The sequence below is a fragment of the Perissodus microlepis genome, chromosome 15 (genome assembly GCF_051167445.1).
Source record: "Perissodus microlepis isolate ML-2025 ecotype Zambia chromosome 15, ASM5116744v1, whole genome shotgun sequence".
In the NCBI taxonomy this organism is placed as follows: Eukaryota; Metazoa; Chordata; class Actinopteri; order Cichliformes; family Cichlidae; genus Perissodus; species Perissodus microlepis.
Window position 1 is genome coordinate 839,858 of NC_140475.1, and position 23,981 is coordinate 863,838.

General features: G+C 43.4%; 1 protein-coding gene across 1 annotated transcript; it reads right to left on the reverse strand.

The window, feature by feature from the left end:
- Window positions 1-557: 557 nt before the first annotated feature.
- Window positions 558-23,458, reverse strand: cnstb (consortin, connexin sorting protein b). The gene is made up of 11 exons (XM_084952162.1): window positions 23,246-23,458; window positions 17,964-18,456; window positions 16,660-16,769; window positions 15,006-15,036; window positions 13,635-13,721; window positions 13,427-13,535; window positions 12,821-12,842; window positions 12,685-12,724; window positions 11,270-11,523; window positions 6,682-6,826; window positions 558-6,553 (listed from the first exon to the last, which is right to left on the reverse strand). The coding sequence occupies exons 2-11, from the start codon at window positions 18,049-18,051 to the stop codon at window positions 6,345-6,347; spliced, it is 1,095 nt and encodes a 364-aa protein (XP_084808288.1). The 5' UTR covers window positions 18,052-18,456; window positions 23,246-23,458; the 3' UTR covers window positions 558-6,344.
- Window positions 23,459-23,981: the final 523 nt, after the last annotated feature.

Genomic DNA, 23,981 nt, shown 5'->3' on the forward strand with positions numbered 1-23,981 from the left:
GCTTTTGGAAACCGAATTTCCCAGAGGAACCCACCCGAGGGATTAATAAAGTTTTATCTTATCTTATCTTATCTTAACAAGGAACGATCATCTACAAACTATCCATCGATTCTCATCCGCTTGTCCTTTTCAGGGACAGCTATCCCAGGGCAAGAGGCAGGGTACACACGCAGTCATAACTATGGGAAATTTAGCGTTTCCAGTTAAGCTAGCTCCACTATCTGCATGTCTTTGGACTGTGGGAGGAAGCCAGAGTACCCGGGGAGAACACGCAAACTCCACACAGAAAGACTGCGGCCTGATGGTGGAATTGAACTCAGGACCTTCCTGCTGTGAGGCAACAGTGCTGACCACAGCTGGCTCAGACTGCGTTGCTAACAGAATAATTTACAGCCTATATCAGCCCTGATAGCATATTCATCTTGTAGTACTGCAGTAGTTTGTGTGTGAAGGACCTATTGGCTGATGATTCTGTGGTTTACAGGGACATCTAGTGGCCAAGTATGGAAATTACACAAAGGGAAACGATCAAAGATCTATAGAAACATCCACGTAAATCACAATTGACCACAAATCTTTATTTTTTTGTTTGTTTGTTGTAACCATAAAAAGAAAACAATGGTTGCTGTTTGTTATTTAATCGTTTTTGTGTTCCCTTGTGGACACAAATAAACAGACATATAGAAACATAAAGGCGGATTGCATAATGCAACACTTGTTGGTAAACAGTATCCACACTGACAACACAGAGGCAGCGTTTGTCACTTTGTAACATCTGAAGTTGGAAAGGAAAGAGAAGATGAAAATGTTCATATAAAGGAAATTATAAAGGAGCATGCTTTCATGTTCCAGTCACATACACAGTCTACAGGTGTGTGTGTTTCTGTTGTGTTGCTTGAACCAGCCAAGAAACACAACTGCTGCTCCATAAATGCCTGTTTTTGAACTCGATCTGGTCCCAGATGCAGACACAGTCCTTTTCTCTCTTTCAGTAGAATTCAGTTTGTAATCACAAATCATGACTTAGAACAGAGGTTCACACATGTACACATAACCATGAGAACATCGAGCACCTAAAGTATGGACACAGGGAAGTGCCTGAGATTGTGGAGCAGCTACTAACGGCACATGGCAAACCGTGATGACCACAAAGAAGTCTGCAGAATTTCAAACCACTCTCCCTCAATCTACATTTAAAGCTTCATCACTGTGGATTATGAAATGCTGCAATTATTTTGAATAGGGTTCTAGTCTTCGTCAAGGGCCTCAATAATCCCATTAAGAAAAACAAAATATTGTCTTTTATAAAATCTAAGAAGTGTGACATTGCATTTGTTCAAGAGACCCACCTGTTGCCTCAAGATTCTCAGAAGCTATGCGTGGGTTGGGTGGGATATGTAGGGGCAGCCAGTGGTACTAGTAAAAGCAGAGGAGTGGCCACTTTGATTGGTAAACATTTACAGTTGAAATGTATCCAAAAGAGTAAGGATGACCCTGGGAGAATGATGTTAATGTTGTGTGAAGTTCAAGGGAAGGCGGTCATCTTAGCTAATGTATATGCTCCTAACGTAGATGATCCATCCTTTTTTGGACAATTAGAGAAAAAAATATCTGACATGGGGGATTACCCTATTATTATGGGGGGGGATTTTAATGAGGTTATGGACCCGGTACTGGATCGGAGTTCCAGATCAGTCTATGCTTCTAGGGCTCATAGGGCCCTAAAAGGGCTGACTGAAGCGTGTGGCCTCATAGATGTGTGGAGGTTACAAAACCCCTCTGGAAGGGACTATACTTTTTTCTCCCCCCTCACCACTCCTTCTCAAGGATAGATTTTTTTTGGTATCCCAATCACTAATGCCTGCTGTTGTATCAAGTAATATTGGTACCATAATCCTCTCAGATCATAGCCCTGTTTATCTCCTCATGCTACTATCTAATGATACAGCTAGGACGCCTAGATGGAGACTTAATTTGACCCTTCTATTAGATGCAGCATTCAGAGAGTCTCTTCGTTTACAAATCAATCTGTATATAGAGACGAATGTCCCTACTGCCCCTTCAGCAGGAGTAGCATGGGAAGCACTAAAAGCTTTCCTGAGAGGCTATATAATACAGTATGCCTCATTTAAAAAGAGGGAAAATATTACTAAACTTCAAAATCTAGAACGTCAAATTAAACTTGCTGACTTAAAATTTAAAAATGATTGTTCTTCATTGAATTTGAATGAATTGACCAAGTTAAAATATGAATTTAATGCAATACTGTCACAAAAAGCTGAATTTTCTCTATTTCGTGCTAGACAAAAACACTTCGAGGAAGGGGATAAGGCCGGAAGGCTCTTAGCAAGATATATTAAACAGAGAGAGACTATGGCTATGATCTCAGCTGTTAAAGATAATAATGGACGTCTTTTCTTTAAACCTAAAGAAATTAATACAATATTTAGTAACTTTTATAAAGATCTTTATAGCTCGGAATCAAGCATTTCAGAGAGTGATATAAAGAAATTTTTGTTATCTTTAAATCTTCCTAGGGTGACAGTGGATCAACTGAAATATTTGGACGCTCCCATTACCGTTGAAGAAATAGTGGGAGTTATTAAACACCTGCCCTCTGATAAAGCACCAGGCCTGGACGGATATACGGCTGAATTTTATAAATCCTTTCCAGAAGATCTAGCGCCACTGCTTTTAAACACTTATAACGAATCTTTTCAAGAGGGTAGGCTCCCACCTTCACTATCTGAAGCCATCATTACACTTATCCTAAAGAAGGATAAGGACCCCACTGACTGTAAAAGCTACAGACCGATAAGTCTGACCTCCTATGATGGTAAGATTTTATCTAAAATTCTGGCTAATCGATTAAACCGGGTAATAACCTCTCTTGTACATGTAGATCAAGTTGGTTTCATAAGCTCACGCTCTTCAGCTGATAATATTAGGAGGTTAATTGATATTATGTGGGCGGTTCAGGACAGCCATTCTCCCATAGCTGCGATTTCGCTGGATGCCGAAAAGGCATTCGACAGAGTCGAGTGGAGATATTTATTCGCTACTTTAGAGTGTTTCGGTTTTACCAAAAGCTTTATTAATTGGATTCAGCTTATATATGTACACCCCAAGGCATCAGTACTCACAAATGGAATAATAGGGCCTTCTTTTGAACTAGGTAGAGGAACCAGGCAGGGGGATCCCCTCTCTCCACTTCTTTTTGCTCTGGCCCTTGAGCCGTTGGCAGTGGCTATTCGTAGGAAGCCCAATTTTCCAGGTGTCAGTATAGGGAGAGACTGTCATAAACTGTTGTTGTACGCCGATGATATTTTGCTTTTTATATCAGACCCAGAAAAGTCTTTAAACTCCTTGCAGGCAATAATAAATACGTTTTCAGCTATTTCTGGTTATAAGGTGAATTGGACCAAATCAGAGGCCCTTCCGTTAACTAGTTATTGTCCTAGGTCACTTTTTCAAACCGGTATGTTTTCCTGGCCTCAGAAGGGCATTAAGTATTTAGGCATCACCTTCCCGCCTCATTTGTCAGACCTGATAAAGATAAATTTTGAACCTTTACTCAGCGATATGAAAATTAATATTGATCGTTGGTCTCAGATGTATCTCTCAATGTGGGGAAAGGTAAACGTAATCAAAATGGTATGTACACCTAAGTTCAATTATTTGTTGCAGGCTCTACCAATCCATGTTCCTTTGAAATACACCAAACAGTTTGACCAGCTTTGTAAAGCATTTATATGGAATAATAAAAAGCTTAGATTGAATCTGAGAAAACTGCAGAAACCAGTGGACAGAGGTGGGTTAGGGATGCCTAATCTACTTTTATATCATTATGCTTTTTCTCTTCGGCATTTGGCACATTGGTTCTTACCCCCTGAGAAAGCGCCTCCTTGGTTTTCCATTGAAAGTACTGCTTGCTCGCCATTTACACCATTATATAGCTTATCAACTAATTTGTCCCCCCGTATCCAATCACATCCAGTACTTTCTCATTTGAAAGAAGTATGGAAAAGAATGTCCAAATTATTCAAATTTGATCCATATCTTAACCAATCTGCTGGTATTTGGTATAACCCCAAACTTGCTATTGCTAAACTACCCTTCTTTTGAAAGCTCTGGTTTCAGAGAGGTATAACAGTGTTGGGGGATCTTTATGAAAATAGTATATTTAAATCATATGGAAAACTTGCAGAAGAATTTGATTTACCTAGGCAGGAATTTTGGAAATATCTGCAACTAAGACATTTGATGGCCAATACATGTGGTTCATTCGCAAAGTTCCCTTTAAGCTGCGACTTTCTGGAGGAAATCAAAAAAACCTTTGGGCGTGGACAAGAGGCATCAGCTTATTACAAAATGCTTTTATTAGCTTCTGATCCTAACACACTGTCCCTCAAAAGAACGTGGGAAATGGACTTAAATCTCAACTTTACAGTGGAGGAATGGAATAGCATCCTCAGGAATCTGAAAAAAATGTCACGCGAATTACGCTCAAGATTGGTTCAATTTAAGATTTTAAATAGAGTATATTGGACACCCTCACGGTTGCATAGGGTGGGTCTAGCGACTGATGATGCATGCTGGAAATGCCAGCAAGGAAGTGGCACACTTTTACATTTGCTTTGGGGGTGCTCCAAAGTCCAAGATTATTGGATTCATATTCACACTGTAGTAGAGAAGGTTGTAGGTCAAGGGGTCCCATTTATGAACAGTCTTTATGTATTAGGAGACCCTTCAGCTTTGAGTCACTTATCCACTTCTCTTGCTCATTGGGTACAAACGGCGATTATGCTGGGGAGGAAGCTGCTGGTGAAAGAGTGGAAGGCCTCATCGACTCCTACCTTCTCTCAGTGGTATATCTCTTTGGGACAAGTGGCAGCTTACGAAAGATTATCATATAGACTGCTAAATAGACTGGACGACTATAATGATAAGTGGGCTAATTACTTTTTACATACAGGTCAGTGACGTATCCGGCTAAAGTAGTTAAGGTCGGACTAAATAGGATAGCTGTAATCTGGTCTATGTGAAATGTTGGCATCACCTTTTTTTTTTTTTTTTTTTTTTTTTGGGATGGAAATATGCATTGATTCTCAATTTGTTCTGTTGTTGTTACTGGGAATGTCCATTCTGCTATTTTCTGGGTGTTTTTTTTTTTTTTTGTGTGTGTATATTAAAATCTAATAAAGTTTGAGTCATAAAAAAAAAAAAAGAATAGGGTTCTAGTCTAGCACAGTCTAACATTTCTTCTTCATCTGGTCATATTACGATAAGAGAAACATAGAGAATAACCACAAGAATGGAGGTAAGCGCACAGCTATTACCCCTTACACTGTGGAGGACCAAACCTGCCAAAATAATAACTTAAACAAAAAGGTATGAAGTATCATGAAAAATATTAAGTAAAATATAGATCCTTATAATTGTTATAATAATCATTACTTTCCTTAATATTTAGCTTGGCATTTAATTTTGCATTCATTAAGGTATTTTTTAAACTTTATTCCCTTTCAATGTGAATTTTACTTCACATTTCTGCACCAGTTTGCAGATGATGCGAATGAATTGACGATCGTTGGCAGCCACTGCTTCACTCAGGATATTGCTGAGATAAATATCACTCCTGCAGTAATTTGCATAATGATGTAGAACAAAAAGAAGGTTTGGGACACATTAACTCATTCTCTGAGTCTTTTATTTCTATGTGGTTTTATATTTTGGCATTTTTGGTCCTCCATACTATCGATAGCAGAATAAAGGTAATAGGAAATAAAATGTGGGCGGGCTGGGAAATCATTATTTGGTTGATCATCCTAAAACACACACACATATGATCCTGTTGATTTGAACGACAGCTTTTCTCTACACAAGTAAAAATAAAACAACAAAAATCTGGAACTTATGAGACAAATTGATCAAAAGTTACAGCTGCTGCTACAAACGTGAGCGGAGCCCTGCAAACACCGCAACTTCTTCTGTTTTTATATAAACAGAGCCGGGACACGTGAGCCCTCTCGTGTGGTATCTATGGCAACCACACGGAGCGTAGTAAACAAGTTGGTTTTTTTTTAAACGCTTACATGCACACGTCACCACGTTTTGATTCTGAGGTGAAATTCGGAGCACGTTGCCGTACGGTGTTGCTACAAGCACCAGTGTAGTTATTAATTACTATTCACAAGTATCTTTGTTTAAACGCCTCTTCAGTCACGGCCGAAGAAATCAAAGCTTTAAACATTTCGTCCCTGCGCCGTCATGTTAGCTCAGCACTGCAGCCGCTCATTGTTGGCAGTTCTTGTCTGCATGATGGGTGACGCAGATTAAGGGTGTTAAGTCCGAAAGGGCAGCCAGCGCCCGAGCCCTTCAACGAGCCTCCGCACGTTCATGACATAAAAGTCGACATTGTGAGTGAAGTCGGTGCAGATGTTGGAGTAAGTGTCCAGCAGGGTGCAGTAGAGCGCAGTCCCACCTACACTGATCACCACAGTAACGAGGCACAGCAACAGCAGGATCAGGCAGGAGTCTCCGCCCACCTCATCTGTAAGAAAGGGACCAACGCTGTGTCAGATCCTCCGTGGCAGAGTTCACCATCATCAAACATGAAACGTTTTAAATTCCTTTTCTATCTGAAACAAACTGCAGCAGCAGCAGAAGCTCTAACTGTACCGTGCTCGCTCCCGTCCTCCGGCTCACTGAACCGAACTTTGCGTTTGGAAGTTTGTTTATTAGTAGTATTGCTTGGGGGAGGTAACCCGTCCAGCGATGCTCTCCTCCTTTTCAGGATGGAAACCAGACCGTCTGGGGACGAGTTCTGAAGGAGACACAGAGACAGAACATAAAGAAGGAAGCACAGCAGCTTTGGGGAGTTTGGTCATGTTGACAAAAACAATGAAAAGATGATCGTCACATTCAGCGGTTCTGTGCATGTTGGGGAGGAGGAAACCTTTAAACGCAGAGTTAGTTGGTATCAGTCCATTATTATTAGTATCACTTCTGATTCTGATGGATGTGCTAAAACAAAGAAGAACTCGCTGCCGGGCCAACAACAGGCAGTAACACCTATTACTTTGTAACGCTGACCGTCTCGTCCAATGAGCTGGAGCGGTTTGTGAAGGCAAAATGCAAAACGATAATTAAACATTATGTGCACCAACACTGAAGTTCTCAGTACATCCTGTGATTGTAGAGCCTCCTTTAGCAGCATTACGTTGAAGTAATGATTTTCTGCATGACTTTGTGGTCTCTCACTGCTGTGGAGGAAATACGAACTTTGGTGCACTTTTCTGTGAGCATCCATTCATGCACAGCATTTCAGTCAGGCTGACATTTGAACCTTGACTGGGCCAATCCAACATCTTGATCCTTTTGCTGCTGAGATTCATCGCTTTCAGCCTGCAATTCAAAGCCGGAACGATAAGCCCTTTTCCACCAGGCTTGACGGTTGCTGTGAGGTGTTTGTGTCAATCTGCTGTATTAGGTTTTTGCCAAACTGTGTGCTGCTGTGCGTTATGGACAAACATCTCCAGAGGACATCGTTCCAGAAGTCTTGTAGTTTATTCAAAACCAGCTTAAGCAGTCTTAAGCTGTGCTGCCATGTTCTTTTATTTGAGAGAAGTGTTTCTCCTTTCAAACAAACCAGACTTCATCAGTCTTTTTCCAGCTGTGCTGCCATGAACTTTAACATTTAACATGCTGGGACTGGAGAGTCCTGAGCTGTAGCTCTTGCGGGGTTTTGCCATTTCTCTGAGCACTGCACAGTCTGAACTCGGGGTGAATTTACTGAGACAACCACCTCTGATTAACAACAGTCTACAAAGTTTTCTAGTGAATAATCTTTTTCTCGCTGTAAAATTCAAAATGTTTGCAAATCGTCTTACAGTCCTTCCCAGATTGGCAGCAGCAGTTGCTTCCTTGCTGCATTCATAAAGGTGCAACAGATACACATACCTGCTTTTTAAAAGTAACATGCTGATAAAACTTTACTCACCAAAACGGAAACATTAGCACTTTATACTGTAAAATGCTACAGAGAAAAGCCCAACAATCAGACGACCCCCTGTGAGCACGACGTTGGTGAAAGTGGAAAGAAAAACATTCATTCACATACATTTAACTTTTTTTCACCAATGCCTGAGTCGAATTAGTCGTTTTAGTTTAATCAAAGCAGAAGCACTGTCATGGCATTCAAGCCTGTAATTATAAGCATCCACAGCTTTGGACGTGAACATTTTAAAATTTAGTTGTGATTTATGATTTTGTTAGTGGGAGAAGCAGACACACAGCTGCACACACAGAGGCAGACATTATTCTCTGTGTTGGCCTGAATAATGTGTTTCAGGAGGGAGTCACGATTGGGCAAGCTCAGTATTCAAAGGGTCAGAGGGAGGAACTGCTTTCAACATCTTTACCCAGCACAGAGGGTCCATTTGCAGTGACAGTGAACAGTCAGCCTCATCATGCCTTTATTTACTGTGTGAGGCCACATTGTTAGCGGCGTACTCGATGTTCCACTGGTCACAGTTAACTCTACACAGACAGACTTTTTGCACACTCTGGGACACAAATACAGCCAGGATCAGACATTATGGGGAAAAACATATGGTTTGATAAATCTTTTGTCCTTGTTCTCATCTAAAAGAATTCACTCAAAACCACAAATTCCAATCTCATAATTATACTAGAGGAAAACTCGCCACGGTTGCCAGCAATTACCCTCTCGCGACCACAGACTTTATCCAAAAAGGGACAAAGCTCATTTGGAGCTTTACCTGCTACCATACTGTTTTTGTGGGCCCAAAGGAACCACATTTCAACAGCAGTGGAGAGTGCTGTTATCAGCTCAGAAGCTTGGTTACCGAGCTGGACTGATAAAGGTGCACGAGATACTCATACCTGCTTAGCTACCTTTAATGCCAAGTAACTTATGTACAAAATACTGGAACGTTACTTACCAAGACAGAAACATTAGCATTATATATCGTAAGGCAAAGATTCTTCAATAATACAGAGGTAATCCCAACAACTGGACATTTCCCTGTGAGCAAGCACTTGGCAACAGTGGGGAGGAAAAACTCCCTTTTATCAGGTAGAAACCTCTGGCAGACCCAGGCTCACAGAGGGGCGGGGCCATAAATGAGGCCGTGTTATTCATCACAGCTTCATGAAAGATGCTTTAGAAAGCACCAACAACACAATCACAATGGAAAGGTCCATTTCACAGGCAGGAATTAGCTGAGGTGAACCTCAGCAGACAGGATTGGCTACGATTTCCTGCGTCACTACAACTGTCAGTCTCAGTAGTTACACCCCGCCCTGCACACACACGTTTAACATTTGTTAAAAAAATCCACCCACTGATTGGCTGTAAGACAAACTGCAATTTTCTAACCACTTCAGGGCCAACATTCACCCAGTAATCATCACAAATTGAAATCTATATAGGTTCACCTATTGGCTAAAATGAGTAACAGTTTTTCCACCAGGGATTAAAAGTTCGACAGTGTTATATTTGTATAAAAGACGGGCGTAAGAAAGAGCTGTGGGGCTCTCCGAGCCAGCCAACGTGCTGCCTGAGCTCATCGCAGCGTTTAGTCAGAACATATAAATCATTTGTCCAAGTCACACAATGTTTGTCGTGATATTTTGGAGGGTTTTGAGTCAGATTTTTCATGTTACTACTGAATTTATAAAATGAGTCATGTAATTGTTTAGAGAGGCGATCGTGGCTCAAGAGTGGGCAGCTCATCTTGTAATCGGAAGGTTGCCGGTTCGAGCTCCGGCACGGACAGTCTCGGTCGTTGTGTCCTTGGGAAAGACACTTCACCCGTTGCCTACTGGTGGTGGTCAGAGGGCCCGGTGGTGCCAGTGTCCGGCAGCCTCGCCTCTGTCAGTGCGCCCCAGAGCGGCTGTGGCTACAATGTAGCTGCCATCACCAGTGTGTGAATGGGTGGATGACTGGATGTGTAAAGCGCTTTGGGGTCCTTAGGCACTAGTAAAGCGCTATACAAATACAGGCCATTTACCATGTAAGGAAGTACAAATATTGCTGATGAAAAGCATTCAAAACCTTGTGAAATTTGATAGAAAGGGAAAGTTTCTAGTTAAATGAGCCATGATCCCGAAGCCATCAATGCAAGGCCTGGATCCTGTGATTACATCCCCACCCCTGCAGGAACCAGGCCCCTTCAGCTCAGTGGTTCAGCCAGAACATGATGTCTTGGCTCAATAATCTAACACACTTGGCAGGGTGGACGTCCCAAGTGTGAGGCCACACCAGTGAACATGGGTGGAGGCTTTCTCAACAGAAAAATGATGAAGGTCTCATTCAGGGATGACGGATATGATTCGTGGGAGTGTCCAAGGAAGAACTGAGCTGCTCAGCATGTGGAATTTCTCCCTGCAGGCGGACTTTAATGGAAAGGATAAAGGAAACAAGCCAGGAAGGAAAAGGAAATAAATGAAGGGTGTTGGATGGAAAGTGAAAATATATTTGTGCCAATGCAGTACTGTGCAAAAGTCTTGAGCCAATCCAAATTTCTTTATGTTTTGCTTTGAGCGTCAGACTTGTACTCGGGTTGGGCGTCAGTCCAGTAATCGCCGATGGGCTCAGCCTTTCATCGATAGTCGATATATTCGTCCAATCGCCCAACCCTGACTTGTACCTTGTTCCTCGTTTTCAGAGGAATCTTCATCCTTGTTTTTGGCCTAACACGGACCAATGAATCATTCAAGCACAAAAAAGAGCCAGTGTTGTGTCTACAGACCAAAGACAACAGCAATGAACCAAGTTTAAATGGTATCTTTAGACACTTTGTTACCAGCAGCTTTCCATAAAATGAGTTTTCCCCTTTCTTCAGTTGAGTCTATGAAAGATGCCTGATAGGTCTAAAGTGCTAGTTCTGCCCCAACGAGGTGATTCCCAAAGAGCTATTAGCCCAAACGTGGCACGTGGTGTGCAGCGTGGCCCTCAAAGCTTTGAGGAAAGTAGCAGAGACAAAAACCCATCTGCAGCACATGAACAGAATCTGAAAGTCATGTCCTTAAAACAGGAAAATAATCCTGCTAGAATTGTACAAACTCTGTCGTCTTCATTCCCATTTTCTTACAAAACGTCAAGAAATAACGAGTGGCTCAAGAGTTTTGCGCAGTACAGTATTAATTTAATATCTGACATGACAACATACTCATTTGTTGTCATTTCATATCCTCGAGTGGCGCTAACGCGGGTGTAAAGGCAGCTAAAGTGCAGTCCTACCCCCTCCTTGTGGAACAGTTTGGCCAGGTCCTTGTCTGATGCCTGAGGTACTCCTGTTGGCCACTCTACTTTCACCTCTTCCTCTTCTGGTGTCTCCTCACACTGCTCCTCTTCTTCTTCTTCTACTTCCTGCCCTTCCTCACATGTATCTCCGTCCTCCTCCTCACAGCCCGTCTGTGGTGATGAACGCTCTGACTCCAAAATCAAGCTGTGTTCCTTCACTTCCTCCTGGTGCGTAGTTTCTGACGTGTTGGCTGGAACGGAAATGGAAAAATCGTATGACTTACACTTTGCCACGATGCGCTCATTGTGCATTGTTTTGGTTGCATAGGTGAAAATCTAATTACCAACCGTCCCATTAGTTCACGAACACAAGGTTCACCTCAGCACCCAAAGGTGAACTCAGCAGGGTACGATATTACCACATTACTTTACTCACGCTACGATATTTTTCCCATTTTTTACATTTTGCAAAATGCTGAGTAATCCATCCGTCTGCAGGGTCGCGGCGCTGGAGCCGAACCCGGCTGTCATAGGGCGAGAGGCGGGGGGCTAACACAGGGCTAACACACACATTCACACCTATGGGCATCAATTAACCTATCCCCACTATCTGCATGTCTTTGGACGGTGGGAGGAAGCCGGAGTACCCGGGGAGAACCCACCCACAGGAGAACATGCAAACTCCCCGGCCGGATGATGGAATTGAACTCAGGACCTTCTTGCTGTGAGGCAACAGTGCTGACCACCGTGGAACTGTGCTGCCCCTATGCTGAGTAACAATATACATAATTTTTGGGGCGATCGTGGCTGAGGAGTTGGGTGCTCGTCTTGTAATCGGAAGGTTGCCGGTTCGAGCCCCGGCTCGGACAGTCTCGTCATTGTGTCCTTGGGCAAGACGCTTCACCTACCGCCTACTGGTGATGGCCAGAGGGGCTGATGGCGCGATATGGCAGCCTCGCTTCTGTCAGTCTGCCCCAGGGCAGCTGTGGCTACAACTGTAGCTGCCTCCACCAGTGTGTGAATGTGAGAGTGAGTGAATAGTGGAATTGTAAAGCGCTTTGAGGGGTCCCGAAAAGCGCTATATAAATGCAATCCATTATTATAATTATTTATTATTGTATATCTTATTACTCTGTCTCTCTTGCTGAGCATGTGTATGACAAAAGAATTTCCCTCAGGATAAATAAAGTTCTTCTTATCTTATTAGCTTTGTTCAACTGTAAAGTCAGACGTTGTCATATCTAAAGTTAGCTCACTGCAGTTATTTCTGAATGTAAAATACACCAAACTGAAAGCTGCCATAAATGTTGCTGTCAGGCTGCTGAACACGCAGCATAGAGTCCACACTTCTAAACACATCATCATCTGTGGTGATTCTTTGGTATCAGTTCTGAACAGAGACACGTGTTTACCTTCATCACGATGCGGCTGTAGTGTCGTGTTGAGCTTGTTCTGGTGATTGAAACATAGTCGACAACTTTAATGCGAAGTAAAGGTCTTAAATTGAGCCTGAACAGCCTGAACAGCCTGGCTGCTGGTCTGTCCTACCTGTTCCACACTGATGGATGGTCTGAGTGATTCCAAACACAGACCAGGCAGGCAGCAGGAGAAAAGAGGAGGAGAGGACGTTAATATATTACTGAACTTATGAGAAAACAATTTTAGACATTTGTCAGGCTCTCATCTGTTCTTCAGTCAAACTACATCCTCCTGCTTGCAGAGACTCTGGCCTGCAGTAACATACCAGCTGGATCAGAGCGTGACCACCAGCGTCCGGCGTGCAAACTCCTGGTGTCTGTCTGCATCGAGCGGAAATGAATCTACAGGGCAAATCTTTGGTGCCCTTCCTGCAATATTGATATTCATATTTACACTTATTCAAATAGATTTTCATTCCTCCCTCTATCCTCACGCATCATCGATACTGTGGCTCAGTCTCAACTTCTTGATTTGTCCTCGTCAGAGAGACAAAGATAGCAGCAGATTGTTAAAGCAAAATTGGTGCTAAAAGCTTTCTGTGTGACAGCGATGACGGCAGAAGGAGGGAATGAATGCATTTACTTCAGACACTGAGCTGCTCGGCTCGCTGCTGTCTGTGTATGAGCGGAGCCACATCACATGCGACACGCAGGAGAGTGTCCCACTGTGGTTTACCTGAGGTGAGTTCTGCACATCTGGCTCAGCGTCTCAAAGTGTTTCTCGCTCATGCCGTCTGTCTCAGGAGGCAAGCTGCTGCCGCTGTCCTTCTCCCTCTCTTGGCTCTCTGCGAACACATAAGTGCACAACACGCAAATCACACGCAGTTTCATTTTGCCACAAGAATATGTTGTGTGTGTTTTTTAGGACTGATAAGATGCCAAACCCCAGTTCTCCTGCAGGACTGTGAGGTTGGAGAGCAGGCGTTCATGGTAGAGCTTCTCTAGCTGTAAGAACTGGATGGCCCACTGGTCTGGCAGCACGACCAGTTAAAGACACAACACACACTGGCTCCTAAAATGACATCTCTGATCAACTTGGGCAGCACTTCATAATACAGATGACGTCTCATGACATTTAAATTAATTAAGACTGACTGTATATTACTACCCTATAATAAAGGCCATAACACAAAAAGCAGAGTGTATTTAAGGAGGTCTGTAAGACGACCTGTGTCCCTGACAGCCATCAGTTAAAAATACTTTCACCATACCATCTTTGCTAATACGTCAAATTTGTAACAACTACATGTTAATTACTAGGAAATTGAATTGTCGGCTGTTTTATGAAGTGAATATTAAGTCCCGACATGCTCGAAATTATTTGGACAATACAAACTGCTTCAATTCACCTGTTTTAATGCAATTTTAGACAAATTCAGAAAGCTGGTGACCGATGACAGAAGAAAGACAACAGAAGGAACAAACGACGCACTGCAAAGTGAAGGGCATCAATAAGCTTAGAGTCTGACGGTCAGTTAGAACAATTAGCAACTTTGGGATTTATGTCATTTGGTGTAACAACATCAGCTAAATATGAAACACCGTGACAGAGAAACCTACTGCCAGCTACCACTGAGGGTTAAATTACCCGTCAGCCAAGACAAACGTGACACATGAATCTATGTTTTCATACTCTACATTCACGTCAGTTTGTTAGCCATGATGTGTTCACGATGCAACCCTCCCTTTGTTGCTTCTGCTGTGCTTTCTCTGCAGGACGTGTTTCTCTTTGCCTCACAGACTTCATCCTTTTCTGATCAATCAGGACCTCTGTCCGTCTCTGCGGCTCTTTTCTTGTCTCCTCACACATTAACTCATTACGTACACACCACACTCCTTACAGCGAGACAGCCCATAGCTGTCACCACAGCAACAGCACAAACAGAGCAGGAGGAAACACTGCGAGCCCCTTGGGCCTAAAGCCAAAACATGGGGAACACCCATCGCCTGAGAGACACAGAAAACCGCATTAAGTCGACAAAGAGAAAGACGAAACCTTACTGAGGTTTTCTGCCCTCCACATTTCAATTATAACAATGTTTGCTCAGCAGTGTTACCTTTGACCCTGTAAGCCGCCCAGCCCCAAAGTTAAGGTAGCTAAGGTAAACACGAGGTGAGGGTACGTACTGCACATGCTCCTAAACCCTTTTTAATTATAATGCCTGCCGGTCTAGCTCAGTTATGATTCAGTTACAAAACACCAGTGACTGACTGCAAGTGTCACAATGAGATATGAGCTGCCCTCCAAAGGATACAGTCCTGTTTGAGTGAGTAGGCCTCTGCAATCTAAAAGAAGAGACGGGGAAAAAGATGCTTCATTAGACAGAATTTCACTGACACGTCATCATCCATCTGTGAAGCAGAGCTTCAGCTCTCTTACTCTACATTTGGGGCCTAACTGAATGTATGTTTCTGTTTGAGTCGCACTAAATCCTTTCAAAGACGAGGGTCACATGATCTCCTCTACCAGGAACCACCGCCACGGAGACGACCTGAGAAACACACAGTCACATGCAGCAGCTTACGGTCGGTGGTGGCGTACCTGCCTCACAGATGCCTTTAACATTAGAAACAAATGAGCAGCATAAATCACACAGATCATCCTGGAAAAAGGATCATCTAGTGAAGAGACAGCAATTCAGCATCTGGCCAGATGTGAAGCCTTTTCCTCGTCCATCCCTCCTGTTCATGAGTTCCAACATCCGGAAGAGTGCCAGAAAGTGTTTGTTGGGTCTTTTGAAGATGACATTTTAATAAAAAGATGTGGTAGCTTCATAATTTTTATGATTTTTATGAAGCTCTGTATTTACAGCCGTCCCGATAATGTTGGCAGTGATATGCAGGTAAAGAGCATGCATGTGTCAGCATTCCTGTGAACTTGTTCCTAACGGGAACAGCAATAAGCAGCAGGAACGTCATGCCCGACACACAAACAGTCCCGACAGTGAGAGACCCCACCCTTTAAACACAGCTGTCCTCCATCTTTTTTGGCAATAACAGCCAGCAGCGCTGCTCTACTGCGTATCCACTGTAATCTACTAAAACCCAGCAGATTCTCATATTAAACATTAATTCATTATTTTTCAATGATCTGTGTATGAGAGCAGAAACATTTCTATCCCACAAAATCCAGATAATTCCAACATTTTCTTATTAGCTGTGTTTGCCTTTGTAGCTGAGTTCTTTTGGGTATCTTTGCTTTCAGACAAATATATTTAATGACACATTCAGTGCTCTGAAACAGCAGGTAGCAGCATTTACGACACGTTTCTGCTAAATGTGTATTCACTGCCTCTGTGGCGTCCCTCACAACAACAGAAATTCCTTGTATTTTCAGCGGACTTGCCGAAACAACTTGAATCTACACGTCAGCTGATTCTGCCCCGGCTCTCCTTTCCATTATGAGAATTTCAAGCAAAACAGCTTCCCCTTTGTTTCAGCTGCAGCTGGCTGCAAAGCAAACGAGTGCAGTAGCTGAAACAAATGAACCGTGTTGTGAGTGTTGTTAGGGAACAGTGACAGGAAAAGTGCTGCACGAGGATCCTTTTAAAGCGAACGCAGGGCTGAAACCTCACTGTATTCATCGGGCTTCTAATTAGCATGTGTGCTGAACACAGATGGGGGGTGGGGGGCTGCCAGTTCAGATCCTACACCTGCGCTGCAGAACACTTTGAAATAGCTGACCCTTTAAACAATAAACACAGCCACAGCTTTCATTTGCACGCCGTTTGTAAATGTAACGAGCTACACTGACGCATTCGCCAAACACTCTGAGATTTGCTGCACACAGACTGTGCAACCAGGGACGTGCTGTGGATGTAAGCACACTCTCGCACACAGACTAAATAAAGACACTGAGAATTCCCTCTGGAATATTCTTCACAGGTGCTCTCAAACCATCACACACACCTGGTGCAAGGAGTGTGGCAGCAGCGTGTAGTCGTTGTTTTCTCCGAGGGATTGCAGGGAGGCCAGCAGCTCTGGGGTGGGGCCCTGCGATTCATCTCTGGAGACACTTTCTAAAAACATGAAGCACAGACATGATATGAAAAATGATAAAATCAGTAAGATTTCAGTGTTTTCTCAATATTTTAGTGTGACCGGTCAGCTGCAGAAAGGCACAAAAGCTTGTTGTCTGGATTATTACCAGTTTCAAAGTCTGTAAACCTGTCATGGTCCTGAGTCTGCCGACTCAGTGTTTTATGTTTCTTTATGCTTTTGTTCATTGTATGTATTCTGTTACGAATTGCCATTTGTTAGGTTTCTGTTCTGTGCTTGCCCTGGTCCCACTTCTGTGTTCTGTCTGTCTGTGGTGTCACACTGTGTGTGAATCTGTCTGTTTAGTTCAGCGTCTTGTCCAGTTCTGTGTCTGTGAGTTTCCTGTTTTATTGTGAAGGTCTCTGTCTCATGTGAGTGTGTTCAGGTTACGTTTCCCCTGTCCCGTCAGCTTTGATTTCTCCCAGGTGTGTTTCCCTCCTGTTGCTCATCCCTTGATTGCTGCTATGTGTATTTAAACCCTGTGTGTTCTCCTGCCTGTTGCCGGTTCGTCTGTGTTCCACGGTGTCCTGGTCCGTGTCTCTCCCCCACTCCGGTACCCTCTCAGGTTTGTCATTTAGCTTTCCCAGTTTAGGTCTTTAGTTTTGTCTTCCCTCTTTGCCTGTTTTGCCATCTCTCCACTGTGTAAATAAAACATCACTAGCGTTATCATGTACTGCCTGCGTTTTGGGTCCTTTCTCCCTTCTACACCACACGGCTCGCTTTGACAGCCGTGACAAAACCAGTTCTTGAATGCCTTCTGTGGCCGTGGAGAAGCTTTCTCAAGTGGCCTCATCCTGTGATGTCACCACTGTGCCATTAGGTGACAGCTGCAGCTGTTTAGCACATTACAAGCTCAGCTTTGTGGAGATCACCTCAAGCTTTACCTTTTCTGCTGCAGCATAACAGTCTGTGGGAAGTCAGGGTCTGCCAACACACGACAGACTTTAAACTGTGCTGAAAAGCTCTTAATCAGCAGTCCTCTGCAGGTCTGTGGGTCTCACTCTGCTTTATTTGAACATGACAAAGTGTTTCGATCACATATTTGAGCAACACATTTTAAATGCCTACACTCGCTGACATGAACAGAATGATAACATCTGTTCAGTGCTCAAACTTTAAAAAGCCACGCAGCTTTTGAACGACATTATAAGAGGATGGAGACAAAAGCCTTTTACCCGTGGCACTGCTGATGAGTTCCCCTTCGTCTGGTTGTGTGGCCTCGGCTTCAGGGCCTTTGGGCAGGTTGGTGTTTTTGTTACCCATCTCCTCTGTCGCTGCAGGAGTCGCCTGCCTCTCGTGGGCCGTGGCTGGGCCTTTTCCCCTGCACCCTCACTGAAAAACGATTAACTGTGTCTAATGTTGATCAGCGTTCTTCCACGTTTGTATCCCACTAACCTCTGGTAAAGAGTCAAGAGCACCTGAGGCCTCAGCAGTGGTTTGGGATCACTCTCGAGGGAGCATGTGATTTAATCCTGCATCACCTCTCCTGGGTGGCCGAGAACGGAGCGGTTTGAAATGTCCACCACAGTGAGAGCAGGCGGGGCTGTGAAGGATGTAGGTCCCTGCCTTTGCAGGCTTCTTGCAGTCCTCCGATCCCGTGGGCTTTATTTGTCCCTTTTCTCTCTTACACAGAATTCCCTGGAGCCTCCTTCCCACATCCCCGTCAAGCTGTCAAAAGAATTAGGAAGAATTAGGAGAATTTTAGAAAAAAAATCAAAACATCACGCTTGCCTTGCATATTTAATACCAAACCAGAGAAAAAGAGACTTGCATATAAGCACTACAGCTGCTTAAACAGCAGCTCTGTCATGAACTAACTGTGTTTGTGTCTAAACCACGACAGATAACAAAGGGGGGGCTCAGTGCTGCGCTGTGAATGACCAAAACAGTACCAAGACTGCACTCTGTGCACTATTACTATTTTAGACTCAGTTCTTCTTACAGAAAGTGCAGTTTGGGAAGTGGGCTCATTTCTGCAGGCGACATGTTGTATGTAGTGGGACAAAGTCCTGCCCGGTGGACCAACCAAAGCAGCGTAATGCCACGCCATCAGCAGGCTTAACGATGGTGATTTGGCACAGGTGTCCGTGGCCGCGCAGCCCCTGTAGGTGTAAAGTGATGGTCCTGCAATACTTTTGTCCATATAGTATAGAATACAATAGGAATAATACTACAAACTGACACAAATATAAGTTTCCTTTCAAATTTATGTCACAGCTGATAATATGTGTCATTTACAGCTCCATATTTTCACTCCTGGTGTTGCTTTGCATGTGTCAGTTTTTATACTGTGCACTCTCTGAAACCAGCTGCTCTAGCTCCACCCTCCCTCTAAGCCCCCTTTCTTGTGACTGGCTGCCCCTCAAAAAGCTTTCATAGCAAGTGGGTGGGGCCTCTGGGCTCAGAATCCAAGCTACATGCCTGAGATGGCCATATCGGGGTATCTGCTTTCAGTAACATCATACAGAGCCAAGAGTTGATTCGCTGATAAGTGATGCAAGTGCTTGACAGAAAATCTGGATCTCTTTGAAATCCTTTTGTTTTTCCTCATCAGATTGTCTTTGCACAAGTTTTGCATAAGAGTGGGAAATGTGAGGTGCAAGCACTTACAGGCCTTAAGTATTAGCAAGGATAGCAACACCTGACCCGAGGGCTTCTTACACCATGTTCACCATGATTTACCTGTGACCTTTTCCACAGTCACTCACCTGTCCTGTCACTGTAATTCCTATTAGGAGAAACCAAATGCTGTATTGTAAAGTTGAGGTGGGAATTCTCTTGTTAATGGATTCATCCTTAGCTTTTGTTTTTTTAATTTAACTGGTGCTTGGAAATAAACTGCAGAGAATGGATGTTCTGACATTTTACATTTGAATCATTTTCTTGGAGTTCTGAGGCGTGCCACAGTTAGCTTAGCATAGATTAGCAAGACTAGAAATAACAGGAAACAACTAACCCAAATGCACCCAAGAGACAATCCAGGACTTCACCTGCTGTGTAATGTCACTTATATCTGTTTTCCCTACAAAGCAGTGCTAGAGCCCAAACTAGAACCAGTCATATTTTCCAGAAGAAAAACAAAAAGACTTTTCTAATAGAAAAATAATGGTGGTCACCAAATAAGAACCTGGCTAATCGCTGGCTGTGGAAATTCAACAAGGATCAGCAGATCCAGACCACATATTGTAACACCTATGCCAAAAAAATAGGTCAACAAACTTATCAAAATGTGGTTTGAATCTGAAAAGACCTCAGGGCAGAAAAGAGGTACAGTCGTGTGAAAGTAAAAGTTTTCACAGGCCTCGCTGAAATACTGAGTTTCTTTGCTAATCTGGACCATTCAGGTTAACCCCAAAGCCTCAAAACTACATGCCAGGCTCTCTCTAAAAGTTAAAGTTCATGATAAAACACTTCACACTCTGAACCCTTTTGTCTTATAAACTGGTATTAGATCAAAGTGCAGTCCGGCTCTAGATGACCTCTTCGGCATAACACAGTGATGTTTCGGATATAGTTGTTTCTCCCACTTCTGTGGAGAGCTTCAGCTAATTTTGGAAGGAACTCATTTCAAACCTAAGAATTTATAAAAGGTCCCTATAAACCTTAACACCAAACTGATCTTTCAGTTGATCTTTCTGAGTTAACTTCAATAATTACTTCCTCCAAACCATCAACGTGTCTTTTAGACCCCATTCCTACAAAACTGCTCAAAGAAGTCCTGCCATTAATTAATGCTTCGATCTTAAATATGATCAACCTATCTCTAATGGTCGGCTATGTACCACAGGCCTTCAAGCTGGCTGTAGTTAAACCTTTACTCAAAAAGCATCTCTAGACCCAGCAGTCTTAGCTAATTATAGGCCAATCTCCAACCTTCCTTTATATCAAACATCCTTGAAAGAGTAGTTGTCAAACAGCTAACAGATCATCTGCAGAGGAATGGTTTATTTGAAGAGTTTCAGTCAGGTTTCAGAGCTCATCACAGCACAGAAACAGCTTTAGTGAAGGTTACAAATGATCTTCTTATGGCCTCTGACAGTGGACTCATCTCTGTGCTTGTCCTGCTAGACCTCAGTGCAGCGTTCGATACTGTTGACCATAATATCCTATTAGAGCGATTAGAACATGCTGTAGGTATTACAGGTACTGTGCTGCAGTGGTTTGTATCATATCTATCTAATAGACTCCAGTTTGTGCATGTAAATGGAGAGTCCTCTTCACCCACTGAGGTTAATTATGGAGTTCCACAGGGTTCAGTGCTAGGACCAATTCTGTTTACATTATACATGCTTCCCTTAGGCAGCATCATTAGAAGACATAGCATACATTTACACTGCTATGCAGATGACACCCAGCTCTATCTGTCCATGAAGCCAGATAACACACACCAATGAGTTAAACTGCAGGAATGTCTTAAAGACATAAAGACCTGGATGGCCGCTAACTTTCTGCTTCTTAATTCAGATCAAACTGAGGTTATTGTACTCGGCCCTGAAAATCTTAGAAATATGGTATCTAAGCAGATTCTTACTCTGGATGGCATTACCTTGGCCTCCAGTAACACTGTGAGGAACCTTGGAGTCATTTTTGACCAGGACATGTCCTTCAACGCACATATTAAACAAATATGTAAGACTGCTTTCTTCCATTTGTGCAACATCTCTAAAGTTAGAAATATCCTGTCTCAGAGTGACGCTGAAAAACTAGTTCATGCATTTATTACTTCCAGGCTGGACGACTGTAATTCATTATTATCAGGAAGTCCAAAAAACTCCCTGAAAAGCCTTCAGTGAATCCAAAATGCTGCAGCAAGAGTCCTGACAGGGACTAGAAAGAGAGAGCAGATTTCTCCTGTTTTGGCTTCCCTTCATTGGCTTCCTGTTAAATCCAGAATTCAAAATCCTGCTCCTCACATACAAGGTCTTAAATAATCAGGCCCCATCTTATCTTAATGACCTTGTAGTACCATATCACCCTATTAGAGCACTTCGCTCTCGCTCTGCAGGCCTACTTGTTGTTCCTAGAGTATTTAAAAGTAGAATGGGAGGCAGAGCCTTCAGTTTTCAGGCCCCTCTTCTGTGGAACCAGCTTCCAGTTTGGATTCGGGAGACAGAAACTATCTCTACTTTTAAGATTAGGCTTCAAACTTTCCTTTTTGCTAAAGCATATAGTTAGGGCTGGACCAGGTGACCCTGAATCCTCCCTTAGTTATGCTGCAATAGACGTAGGCTGCCGGGGATTCCCATGATGCACTGAGTTTTTCTTTTTCACCTTTCTCACTCACTATGTGTTAACAGACCTCTCTGCATTGAATCATATGTGTTATTAATCTCTGTCTCTCTTCCACAGCATGTCTTTATCCTGTCTTCCTTCTCTCACACCAACCAATCACAGCAGATGGCCCCGCCCCTCCCTGAGCCTGGTTCTGCCGGAGGTTTCTTCCTGTTAAAAGGGAGTTTTTCCTTCCCACTGTCGCCAAAGTGCTTGCTCATAGGGGGTCATATATATTGTACGATCTACTGTACAATATAAAGCGCCTTGAGGCGACTGTTGTTGTGATTTGGCGCTGTGTAAATAAAATTGAACTGAACTGAATTCAAACAATACATCTTTATGTTTTCTCTGTAGCTAAGTTCCATTTCTGGGTAAAGCTTGTTTTTAAGTGTGAACCTGTTGATCCTGAACCACAGACTCTGCGTTGGGACTTCCCATGATGCACTGAACATATCTCCTCCAGCATTTACATGGCTGTCCCTTGATGAGCCTGGTTCTGTCAGAGACCTCTACCTGTAAAAATGGAGCTCTTCCTTCCCACTGTTGACAAGTGCTAGTTTATCCGAGGGTGTGCCCTCTAATGCTGTAATACGTCACAATAGTCGGTGCCATAATAAATTGCGTAAAAACAAACGCACCTAAGTTTAGACTTCTCTGACATAATTAAGAACAGCTCACGCTCAGGTGAGCAGCAGTGTTAGCACACTAACAAAGGGAAAGGTGGCCGTTTACGTAATCCTGACAAAGTTACGCAGTTGTCGCTGGACACGTGCGCGCGTTCAGCTTGGACTCTTCCTGACTGTCAGATGTTTGACTTCCCGTGTCGCGCGGCAAGTGGGTGGCGGCGAGTGCCTCCCTGTGCACGTGCCTCTGACGTTTACGTGCACATCGCTCATTAAACGTATTTTCGTGCTTTTTTTTTATCGCACATCACCAGAGCTTTAACGTGGGAAGACTGAGGTTAACGAAAAACACGCTAGCGTCGCCGTGTCCGCGTGTAAAGTCAGCTACCGAGTTTATTGCGTTTTCAGCGCTTCTCCCCGTAGTTTCACATCGCCGCAGAAAGCGTTTCTTCACACTTGCTGCCCTGCCCGTCTTTAATCTGGTTTAAAATGACTACACTGAGCCTGCTGACGTTCATGTCACACTGACACCGCAGGACAGGATGGAGAGGTGTACTCACTGCTGGATGGAGCCTCTCTGTGTTTCTCTCCACATGAAGCAGCGTCGCGGTGTTTTCCTCCTCACTCTCTCTTCTCACACTCTCTCATGCTTCTTGTTTACTGTCTTATCCGGGGATTTTCACCTTCCCCTCACTGCAAAACATGCATCGCTTCATGACAACGTTATATATTTATTTAAGCGCGTGGTGGAGGCTGCCATCTCCTGGCAGATGTGTGGCACTGGCTCCCGGCTGGGTGTCAGCGGTTATGTAACGCGACATAAAGCGGTCAGATGATGCCACGTAAAGCAGATAAACCGTACTGTGGATTAGAGTGGGAATGGTTTCAAATGTGTGCGTCAATTTGTGTTGTGTTGTCACTCTTACTTACATTTATCAGACCGATGATGTTTTCTCCGTCCTCCTGTCCTGTGCCGTTAGTGATCTCATTGAACACCCTATAAGAGACAGACCGTCGCTGTGTTTTTAAGAGAAGACCAATTAGATTTAGCCCTTTAGGCACAGATGTGTTGTAAACTGTTATATTTAAATTACATATAGTAATGTGTCTTTGATATACAAAAAATGAGAATAATTTACAAAAATACAGAAGTATTATTACCATCCTGAATACTACAGAGCTGCCACGTACACCAAAGCTGGAGCAGGAGAGAGCTCGCAAGTGTTTGTGTGTTATGGAGGCAAATTTAAATTCATGTCTGCAGACTGTTCAACATCTGGGTCCCGTTCAGCAAGA